This window comes from Boleophthalmus pectinirostris, unplaced genomic scaffold (assembly GCF_026225935.1).
Source record: "Boleophthalmus pectinirostris isolate CB_2022bp ecotype Guang Dong unplaced genomic scaffold, ASM2622593v1 HiC_scaffold_19, whole genome shotgun sequence".
Classification (NCBI taxonomy): Eukaryota; Metazoa; Chordata; class Actinopteri; order Gobiiformes; family Gobiidae; genus Boleophthalmus; species Boleophthalmus pectinirostris.
The window spans coordinates 37,726,299-37,738,499 of NW_026571140.1; the positions used below are offsets into that span (position 1 = coordinate 37,726,299).

General features: G+C 39.4%; 1 protein-coding gene across 1 annotated transcript in view; it reads left to right on the forward strand.

The window, feature by feature from the left end:
- The window catches only part of zdhhc1 (zinc finger DHHC-type containing 1), a 42,212-nt gene extending 38,127 nt beyond the window's left edge, over positions 1 to 4,085 (forward strand). Inside the window, exons 9-11 of the mRNA XM_055154346.1 lie at positions 1,516 to 1,627; positions 2,085 to 2,157; positions 3,622 to 4,085. Of these exons, the coding sequence (XP_055010321.1) occupies positions 1,516 to 1,627; positions 2,085 to 2,157; positions 3,622 to 4,085 (649 nt within the window). The remainder of the gene's footprint in view (positions 1 to 1,515; positions 1,628 to 2,084; positions 2,158 to 3,621) is intronic.
- Positions 4,086 to 12,201: the final 8,116 nt, after the last annotated feature.

Below are 12,201 nucleotides of genomic sequence, written 5' to 3' on the forward strand. Positions count from 1 at the left end.
CAGTCCTGGTCTGGTCCTGGTCTCAACTACTACTACAACTACTGCTACAACTAGTACTACTACCGCTACTACTACTACTGCTACTACTACTACTGTTACTGCTACTACTGCTACTATTACTACTACTACTGTTACTGCTACTACTACTACTACTGCTACTACTACTAGTAACAACTACTACTACTACTACTACTGCTACTACTACTACTACTACTACTACTGTTACTGCTACTTCTACTGCTGCTGCTACTACTACTGCTACCGCTACTACTACTAGTACAACAACTACTACTACTACTACTACTACTGCTACTACTACTGCTGCTGCTACTACTACTGCTACTGCTACTACTACTAGTACAACTACTACTATTACTACTACTGCTACTACTACTACTACTGTTACTGCTACTGCTACTGCTACTACTACTAGTACAACAACTACTACTACTACTACTGCTGCTACTGGTACTACTACTGCTGCTGCTACTACTAGTGCTACTGCTACTACTACTAGTACAACTACTACTACTGCTACTACTACTACTACTGCTGCTACTACTAGTACAACTACTACTACTACTACTACTACTACTGCTACTACTACTTTTACTGCTACTACTACTACTACTACTACTACTACTACTACTACTACTACTACTACTACTACTACTACTACTACTACTACTACTACTACTGCTACTACTACTACTACTACTACTACTACTGTTGCTACTACTTTCTTTTTTTTTATTTATAAAGCACTTTTCAAAACAGGGTTTACAAAATGCTGTACAAGCAGCAAAGAACAATACAAAAAGCATAAAACAGCAGACAGACAGCATACAAAAACAGACAATCATGCAAACAATTCAATAAATTATAATAAAGAGAAATAGAATAAAAATAAATAAAGAATAAAACCAAGCTAAAACCAGTTAAAAGAAGGCCAACCCATAAAAACAAGTTTTAAGAAGCGATTTAAGATGATCCTGATGGTGCGAGCCTCATCTCCTCAGGCCTCAGGTCGCTCCAAACTCGAGGCGCCCGGACTGAAAAACTCCATCACCTTTTGTCCGGAGTCTGGACTTTGGAACAGCCACAGTGACCTGCCTGAGAATCTGCGGCTGCGGGAGGCTCGTACTGGGTTAAAAGTTCTGAAATGACCTAAACGAACTTTAAAAGTGATTAGTAAAATGTTAAAATCGATTCTAAAACAAAGAGGAGCAGGTGAAGAGAAGTAAAACAGGAGGAATGTGTTGATGTTAAACCCAGTGAGAATTTTAGAAAACAATATTAATAATTATCTGCAGAATTATTTGATTGTGTACAAAAAAGGTAAATGTAATATATTTAGGGCTTGGATTCAGTTTTGCAGATTTCAACGCTGCAACAACACTGCCCTCTGTTGGTACTAAATTGAATTACAGCTGCTTGTAGAGAATTGAGAGTCAGTTGTTTCAGAATGATTAAAACTAAAATCTCAAATGTTGTTTATTGTGCGTGTTTGTACAGGTGTGTGGCCAACGGGAGGGTTCGTAGCGCGTCTGCTCCGGTGGTGGAGGAGGAAATCCCGCCTCCCGCTCCGACTGAAGTGAAGGCAGTGACCCCACAAAGACGAACACAGGTCTGAGCTCACGCAAAAAACACCGGAAATAACACTGACTTAAATGTATTTACTAGACACTGAGCCTTACCTTAGTGCATATGACAAGTTTTCATGTTTTCTAATTATTATTTGTTAAATGTATCATAGTTTTACCTCAACTTACATCAAAATTCTGTCTAAAATACAGGGACAGTCTAAGGAGCACAGTTTAAGCATTTATTTTACAAAATCATAGTGCTGTCGAGTATTTTTAGTAACCAAATCACTCCCTATTGTGCAGATTTGAAAAGCTTTGACCCTTGTTTACAGCACAGTTGCATAATTTCGAAGGAACCACTCAACGCACATGCTCACTTCCTGTTTCTAACGCAGATTCCAGCAGACCCATTATGAGTGTTCAATTGTTGAAATGAGCTTAATACAATCTAAAACATGAGTATAAAATGTTTTTTTTTATGGTTCATTTGTTTTGCAGAAAAGGAAAAAGAAGGTGCGTAAAGTTCCGGCTGAAGTGACGAGAGAGCGCCCGCTCAGTGCTGTTCCTGCAGGTACAAAACCTCACACTCAAACATCACAAACTGTCGTAATGGACAAACGTCATGTGTTTATCAGGATTTCTTTACATTTATTTATACAGCACTTTTCAATAAAAATCATCAAGACCATTTTAAAGGGTCCATATTACACTATTGTCTGATCTATGTTATAATGTTGTTTCCTCATCAAAAAACAGACCCGGAGTCTTTTGTTTCATTCACACGTTTAACACACAAACTCTGTATATTTATCAATTGATCGCTCAGTCAAACTTTATTTTGTAAAGCACTTTTCAGACATTTGAAATGTAGAACAAAGTGCTTCACATTCAACTCAAAATTTACAATGATTAAAAACAACAGCAACTCCAGCCCATTATTTCATCCATATTTACAGTAAGTTTTACTTATATAGTGGTTTTCACAGACATTTGTCACAAAGACGCTTTACAGATCATTATTCATTTACTCCACACCTGGTGATGGTGAACTACTATTGTAGCCACAGCTGCCCTGGGGCAGACTGACTGAAGTGCGGCTGTCAATCGGCCCCATCGGTCCCTCCGACCACCACCATCACTCACGCACACACACCACTTTCATATTAGGCAATGTAGGTGAAGTGTCTTGCCTAAGGACAAACAACAGTTTTTTGTGTCTGGCGCCCCCCTGTGGCTCCTGAGTTTCCCAGTGTCTCTCATCCAAGTACAAAACAGACCAGGTCCTGCTGAGCTTCTGAGATCTGACGGGATCAGACTTTGACAAGTCAGTATGGCCACCGCAATACAGCAGTTTAGACAGAAATATAAAGCATAAAGCTCCTGAAGGTTAAAGTAAAAAAAAGCTCTTAAATGGGAAACACTCTGTTGCACCTTGTGATGTCACGTAGTAATGTAGCTCAATTAATCAGTCAAACTTTATTTGTATAGGACTTTTCATACATTTGAAATAATTAAAAACAACAGCAACCCCATGTATACAGCAATTTAACCAGAAACATGAAACATAAAGCTCCTAAAGGTTATAATTAAAACAAGCTCTTCTCTCAGATGGGAAACACTCTGTTCCACCTTGTGATGTCATGTGATAATACAGGAAGTGCTTCTCTTCGTTTTTAAACTCCACACACCTTCACTAGTATCAACTGGATGATTAAGCTGTTAACTTAAAAAGTACCGTTTCATGACATCACAAGGTGGAACAGAGCATTTGGAGTCTTGGAGATGTAAACAGACTAATAAAGAGTTACTCAAACATGTGTGAATGAAACAAAACACAGCTCCAGGTCTGTTTTTGAGGAGGTAACAACATTATAACATTGCTTAAAGCTCACAGGAGTCAATTTTGTGTCATAAAAAATCAATAAAAATCAAATTGGACCACAAATTTTCCACCATTCTTACAAACTGATTCTTTGGTATTAAAATATCATCATAATAACCGGCTTTACAGTTTCTGTTTCTCTCTCCTCTGCAGAGCTCACGTCCGTCTCCACCGTGTCTCTGGGCCAGCGCCTGCCCTTCCCCTCCTTCCCCCTGCGCGCCTCCCTGCCCCCTCTCGCCTCCGCACCCGTCCCCGCGCCCGTCATGGTCCCCGTCATGGCCGCCGCCCCGCCCTCCGAGTACCACTCCGACTCCGCAGAATCCCTGGAGGAGATTCCCGTAGCGCTCGCCAAACTCGGCTCCTCGTCCAACCGCGACAACTCGAACTTAACCCACAGACCCACGTTGTCCTTCCCCCTGCCCTCCCCGCTGCCGAGGACTAAGCGGAAGGGGTCGGCGAGGGCCAACAGGAGCGCGGGGGACTTGAGGTTCGAAATGGCGCCCCCTACCGTGTTCGTGAGCAGAGCGAGCGGAGAACCGGCACTGGACAAAAGGAGAAATCAAGGGTCCAGACCGAGCTCCAGAACTTCACTCGGGACAAACTGGATGGAGCGATAAAACTTTGAACCTATGAAAAAAATAAAACTCTTTCTACAATCCTCTGAAGCAATTTGAAACGTTTTATACCAGTGATTATTTATTATTGCTTTGATTAATAATGATTTGTATTTATTTTTATCGCCAAAGTCACTGCACAATTTTTCTAACTAATGGATGAATTGGAAAATCGAAAAATAAATGGTTAGAGCCAGATAGTCGGGTCTGGAGGGAGGTAGGAATCGCTTTCTGTTGCTCTGAACAGGACTAAATATTTTTATGTTTTGACATTTTAAACATTTCCTTAATTTTAACCATAACCATGTTTCCTTATAACTCTAAAAATACTGCATTTTTCGGACTATAAGTGGCTCCGGAGTATAAGTCGCACCAGCCAAAAAATGCATAAGGAAGAAGAAAAAAACATATATAAGTCACACTTTTTGGGGGAAATGCATTTTAAAAAAATCAGAGACCAGGAACCGACATTTCATCTTGAAAATCAAGTTCTAGTAAAAACAATAGAACAGAGAACAACAGACTGTTAACGTCACATATGATTTATTGATGATTTATTTCAGTCACAGGTATATTTTGACATTATTTCAGAGACAGTCATATTTAACATACACAGACCGAAAAGGTGTAGGCTGAAGCTTGAACTAATAGGAGGGTTTCAGTCACGTGATCACGGTGATGTGCGAATTTCAGGTGGAGGGCAGGAAGTGAAGACAAACACGACAAACACGGCTCTGGAGAACACAGATATGGAGAAGAGTTCTTATTGTCAGGATTTAGAGCCAGTAGCGAGGCAAAAGTACGAGCAGTTAGTCGACAAATATATTGGGCTTGACCCTGATCTTATGAAAATGAGAGAATTTTCGACTGAAGTAAAAGATTTGCCGACAATCGAGGCAGAGGAGATCACGAACTATTTAGCTCTTCAGACATCGTTCTACACCAGACAACAGATGAAGGCAAAGTACAAAAGTTTGGAGGCATAGAATTTTTTTTGTCAGTGGATGGGTCCTCAACCTTGGTGCAAAATGCCTAAATGTTGATTATTGTTTGGTCTTCGCCGGGGTGAGTGTTTCTCTTATTTTATGTGTATAGACTGTTATGGGAAAAACTGCAGTTTATCAGCAGTGACCTCGATCCAAACTACTTAATGTCAACAAACGTCGTCAGCCGTTAGTCGTTAATGATTCGTTTATGTTTAGGTAAACCACAAAAAACAATTTATCTTTGTAACAAACCTTTGTCGAAGTGGTCACTGCAGACACGAGCATTAGCGAATTCTGCTCCTCCCGACCGCAAACAGGTTTGTAATCCACTTTTTACGGCGTTGTTCTGTCAGCTTTTCCCATTTCTGACCTTTGTGGACGACTATCTTCGGTACTCTAAAAAAAAATCGCTTTTCCTTCTCTTGGTTAGAACAGTTGGCACACCCGTAAACTACACAACACATCGGCATTTTCCTCCAGTCAGTTCACTTCCTGCCCTCCATCTGATTTTGCGTGCTGACAAACGTAACCCTGTGACGTCACGTGAAACCCAGCTATTCTGTCTTTGCCCTTTATTCCTTTATCAGAGCGTCATCTTGTCCCCAGTTTCATCTTCATAAATACAGCAAGAGGAAACAAACAAATCAGAAACGGTACAGCAAAGTACTACAGCACAGACTAAGTATCATAATTCATGTATCTGTCCAGAGTTAAACATTTAAAACATCTTTATAAAGTGAAAGAGACTGGTGCACAATTTTAGGCTTTCTGTACAATTGTTCCAGAGCTCCACCTCTTTAACAGATGTACAAAATTTCATAATGTTTGTTCTGATTTTCTTTTTGATAAACGTGGCCTGAACAGTTCTTCAGATAACTATAACATAAACAACAGAACAGAACAAGTTTACCAAACTCTCCAACTCACTCCAAATCTAAATCTAAATCTCTAAACTCTAAATCCATTCAATTCTTCATCCTCGGTGTCACTTCTGAGCAACTCCGTGACCTCCGGGGGTAAACAGAGCGCGCTGCTTCCTCTTCTGTGTCGCTGTCGTCAGACTCGGCATCAGTTCCAGTTAGAATTATTCCGGTCTTTCTGAATCCCGACAGGATGGTTTCGGTGTCACTGAAGTCCAGGCTTTGTCGATTCATCCAGTGACTTCCAGGAAAGTTTCATGGCGCATCCTCCCAGTTGCCATGAAGCTGTGTTCTCCACTTTCTCCACTTTCCGTCAGTCCCTCACAAGTTTCTCGCTCACTCCAAACTTTCTTTCTGCTGCTCGATTACCATTTTCGGCTGAATAGTTCACTACTTGCAGCAGGACAGAGGCTCTTTCTGCAGGAGACATGCGCAGTAGAATGAAGTGGTACAGTAGTAGCAGATACTGACACACAAGACTAGAGCCTCGCGACTGTCAGTGTGAAAATTTTACTAAATAAGTAACACCGGAGTATAAGTCGCAGGAATCACCCAAACCATGAAAAAAAAAGCAACTTATAGTCCAAAAAATACAGCAGTCCTTTTCTTGAACTGTAGAACTTCCCTCCAGACCTGACATTCGGACACAGGGGTCTCAAACCTGGAGCTCGGGAGCTACCAGGACCTCTCCATCCCATCCCAAGTAGCTGCCCAAAGAATTTTCTATATTACGCTGATTTAAATTTGATCAAACATGTCTGTTAACTCGTAAAAACTCGTCGAATTTTGTGCACTGATGTATTGATTTATGGTTCATGTTTATTGGCATCTAAATACACTTTGTAGTTTTGTGAAAGTCGGTCACCGGGGGAAAGGTTGGAGACTCCTGCTCGAACATTAACCAAAATATAATCTTTGTAGCACTACGTTGGTAAAAGGTTTTTGCAGGTTCAGAAATATTTGGGTGTGAATTAAAACTGGCACTTGATACTGCGAAATTTGACCGTGTAACTAATCATGAACTCAGTAACTTTTTTTGTACTGCCTCAATTTCTCTACAATTTCAACTTGAGATGAGACAAAATTTCAAAAACAAAAAAAAATGAATTTCTCTGAGGCCTGATCAAAATGTTAAATTCATCAAAATGTATTTTTTCGCACTTAAAGACATACTGTGTAACTTTTCTGGTAGAGGGTCCACCACCTGGAGATGATATTTTTTTTGTAATGTTTCAGTTTATGGCTTAAAAGACATCTGTTACCATGGAGACTAGCCAGTGGGCAGGTTACAAGTCATATCTGTGGAGATGCAACCCCATTTATTGTAACGATACATTTTTAAAATATTTTATTTCAGCAATAAATCCCATGTAACTGAATTAATGCAAGGTAAATGACTTTAATACCGTACTGTGGAACATTCCTAGCCTGATTCATCAGATGGTTTCACTTTGTAGAAACCGTCTGACCTCGCAGCATTAGGATTCGTTCGCTCGACGGTAGGCGGGTACTTTTTTTATTTAACCAATCTCTGCTATGTCAGGGTAGCCGCGGGGTCTTAAAAGTCTTAAAAAGGTCTTAAATTTCATGTCCCTAAATTAAGGCCTTAAAAAGTCTTAAATTATGTTGTCCAAGTCTTATTTTTTTCACAAAAGTCTTAAATTTCATTAGCCTATTTTTTGTAAACTCAACCGGGCTGTAGTGCGATGTTAAATGGAGGGTGGGGAAAAAAAACAACGTGAAATCTTGTAACGTGAATGAACGTCCAGTTTGGAGTATGTGCAAACAATACTTTGGTTTCTGGCGCCAGCGAGAATGAGTAAACAATCAGTAGAGCTGAAGAAGACGTTGGATGGATCATGGGGAAGTGCAGGTTTAATCCACAGTGGCTCTTAGGCTACGTTCTGACTGCAGGGCTTAATGCTCAATTCAGATTTTTTTGTGAAATCCGATGTTTTTGCGAGGTCGTTCACATTTCCAATTAAATGCGACTTGTGTGTGATCTCCAGTGTGAACATTAAATGGCCCGAAAGTGTCCCACATGTGCACTGGAGACACGATGACGTCAACCGCAGTGAGCGTGCTCTGTGTTTACGGAAGTTGTCCAAACATGGACGCGAGCATTGAGCACCTGGAGATTTTAAAGTTCCTCTCGTACCGGAGCCAGAACATGAACAACTTACTTGTTTTAAGGAGGAGATTGAGAAGGAGAAGGACGAGGTTTTTGGTCGTGGTGTTTTGTGGGGCAGCGGCAGCGACGTCCGTTGAAAGGAACGTGTGGATGTGGAGACGGAGCCAAGAGTGGTGAGTGGTGATGTGCTTCACTTCAGTGACACAGAGTTCATTAACAATTTTCACCTACTTCAGCGCAGAATAGTGACGTTTGTGGCTTGTTGATAACGTGTAGGTCGGATGAATGCGCTTTGGCCGTTCACACTGAAGTCGCATGTCAAAAGATCAGATATGTATCAGTTTCAGGAGCACATATCCAAGTGTCCTGGGTCGCATTTGAAAAAATCGGATCTGTGTCGTTCAGACTGTCAATAAAAGATCAGATACAGGTCACATAGGGGACAAAAAATCGGATTTGGGTCACTTCAGGCTGCAGTCTGAACGTAGCCTTAGATTCTAGATATAGTAGTTGGTTGGTCATTATTAAAACTGGATCTGGTGTTTTTCGCCCGCATAATGGGTGCGATGTTGGTCTTAAAAAGGTCTTAAAAAAGTCTTAAATTTGGGGCAGTCAAACCCGGGGCTACCCTCTATTTGATCGTGACGTATGTAATGCGCCGCTAACAGGGCTAACTGGTACATTAAACTTTTCCCAAATCTCGTGGGAAGAAGGGCAATAACGTCTTTTCCATTGATAAAATTCACCAAACATTCTCTTTGTTCCGGCTTTAAATCCTCGATCTCGGGAATCGTTGCCAACACAGAATGTCTGTGTCTTCGCTGATTGGCTGCAGTGCCTGAAACTCGCACTTCCGAGGTTCTTGCAAAACGTTAAGTGTATTCCGATTCCTGACCTAGTCGCTGGAGAGAAATGAAATTGAGCGGAGGCACTAGGTGGCGCCAGGCAATAACAAGAAATAACATCTCCATGGCAACAAGCAGGTGACGGACCCACACCGTAAAAGTTACACAGTGCAGCTTTTGCACACATTTCCAAACCAGAAAAACAAACGAGCTGATCTGTGGTCAGGCCTGAACGGTTTGGACAAAATATCGACTTTTTTTTTTTCTTTTCTGAGAAGTTTTGTGATTTAAGAAGAAAATAATTTAATAATAATGATTAATAATGTGATGTTCAAAGTTTGCATTTTAAACACGTCCAGATGAAATGATAAAAAGACTGAAATATGAACTGAAATATAAACTAAAAACTACAGGGCACAGGGCAGTTTGTTTGCAGAATAAAACAGGAGATTGTGTCGTTTGTGGAGGAAATTATGATACTTAAAAAAGCCTCTGCGATTTACTAATTGCATCGATTCAAACTGCAATAATTTCAGATCAAGGGCAGAGAACTACAGTTTTTGAAAGAAACTTCACACTCCAAACTTATGGTTTAACTTGTGTGGATCATTTCATAATTTTTTTTTTTTTTTTGTATTATTATTTTTTTTTTTTCATTTAGCCAATATGCAAGGATAATAAAAAGTATAAACATAAACATAAGATAATTTTTTAATATTAATAATTTGTTTGGAATTGGCTCTAGAAGGTTTAAATTTCACGTCTACGGGATTGAAAAATAAAAATAAAGATGTTCTCCACCTCAGTTTTGAAGTATAAAGATTTTGAAATGTTCTGACGTCGTGTGAGCGCCCCCTACTGGTGAACTGTTAACAAACTTAGTACATTAACATTGTTGTTTATGCAGTCTACATATTTTATTACACACAGAGTTATAACTGTCTCTCCACCTCGGTTTTAGTCTTATAATTTTATGATTTAATGTAAACACAGTGGAACCTTCCTACACTTTACTCAATAATGTGTTTTTACAAATGGCAATATAATAATTTTCACAGATCAGCAGCAAAACCAAATTTTTTTTGTTTTATTTTAATCCACTATGTTGTAATTTTCTCTCCTTCACATACAAACCTGTAGTTGTATCATGTTCAGGGCTCTAAACTTTGGCCCACACTTCATGACATCAGCAGGTGGGCATCCAAATGGGCTCCTCCATGTTTTTAAAGTCCGTACAACTTTACAAGACTCATTCTGTTCTTTTCATGGATCCGTTTTCCTTCAGTTTGCAGTTACACAGCAAAAAGTGGAGTGTTAAAATCAACTCTCACAGAATCAACTTTAACATTTTCTCAGAGTTTATATGAGTCCAATCTGTTCTAGAGTTAATTTAACATTTTTGGAAATGTTAATTAAGTAACACTGGACCAAAGTTCCTGTTTAACCCCGAAATCCAGAGTTATATTAACATTTTGAGAGTAAACAGATAACACTTTGTAGAGTTATTCTGATTTAGCTGAACAACACACAGAGGTGTTTTATTTAAATTTTACTTTATTTTAGTTAATTTAAGATGAAATTATGTACAAAACTGGTTCAAACTGGTCTTTTCTCACAAGAGTTTGAAGTGGTGAATGGGCAGAGCCAAATTAACACTAAGAGAAGTTGAATTAACCTCAAACACATCAACTCTGACAAATAACTCCAATTCAAACCCCCATTTAACTTTCAAATAGTTAAAATAACACTTTTGGTGTTAAAAACAACTCTGAAATATTTTTACCCTAAAATTTTAACCCTCCAGTTTTCGCTGTGTATGATGTGAGCAGCTTCTGTTTAATCTGTCGTGATTAAAACTCACATCACTCTTTGTTTTTCTCCGTGGAGATGTTCCCAGAATGTTGCACAGTATGGCATTAAACTCATCTGTTTTATACTTATTCAGTTTATTTTTTTGTTTAGCTTAAAAGTAATTTTAAAACCATCATCGCTTACGGAGAGACGGGACACCTCTCCACAGATCTGACCTGTCTCCATGGAAATATATAAGCTAATGCCATATCGCCGGTGTTGGGGAGTAACAGATTACATGTACCGGCGTTACGTAATCAGAGTACAAATTATGAGTAACTGTATTCAGTTACAGTTAGTTTCACTGAGAGGTAATAGGATTACAGTTACTTTGTTGAAATAAATGGATCACATTTTGGGCTAAACCAGGTCTAAACCAGAAATAAAACCAGGACTAAACCAGGTCTAAACCAGGTCTAAACCAGGTCTAAACCAGGTCAAAACCAGATCAAAACCAGGACTAAAACCAGGACTAAACCAGGTCTAAACCAGGTCTAAACCAGGTCAAAACCAGATCAAAACCAGGACTAAACCAGGTCTAAACCAGGTCTAAACCAGGACTAAACCAGGTCTAAACCAGGACTAAACCAGGTCAAAACCAGGACTAAACCAGGACTAAAACCAGGACTAAACCAAGACCAAACCAGGACTAAACCAGGTCTAAACCAGGACTAAACCAAGTCTAAACCAGGTCAAAACCAGGATTAAACCAACACCAAACCAGGACTAAACCAGGTCTAAACCAGATCTAAACCAGGACTAAACCAGGTCTAAAAAATCGACTAAAACAGGATTTAGCAGGACTAAATCATGCTGCACGGACGTGTCTCCTCGTCTTCTATCAATAATATTTTTAATTTGGTTCAGTAAAGTCTGGGCTTTTTATTTTCTTTTCACAAACTAAATATCTTATGTGAAGATTTCCTCGTCTTTGCTTCTCTACAGCAAATCAAGTAATCCAAAGTATTCAGATTACGTTACTCACTTTAAGTAATTTAATGGATTCCGTTACAAACTACATTTTGGTGTATGTAATCTGTAATCTGTAGGGGAAAACATTTTAAAAGTCACCTTCCCAACACTTCGTATTTTGGAGCAATCTGGATGAAGCAATATCACCTCAGTGGAGAAAAGCAGGTGGCCTCAACCAAAAAAGTTACATAACGCAGCTTTATTTCAACTAAAATGTTCCACTCCTGTCCACTCCAACTTGGATTTGTTTCTGTAGCAACCTTGATCTATTTCAAAGCATTTAAACGGAGAAAAGTACTACATCCTCACTGTGTGTTCTGTTCTGTATATTCACTTTATGTAAAAACGACTCAAGATGCTGTTTCTATTTCACTCTGACACAAAATGAATTCAATTTGATAAATAAAATAAAAG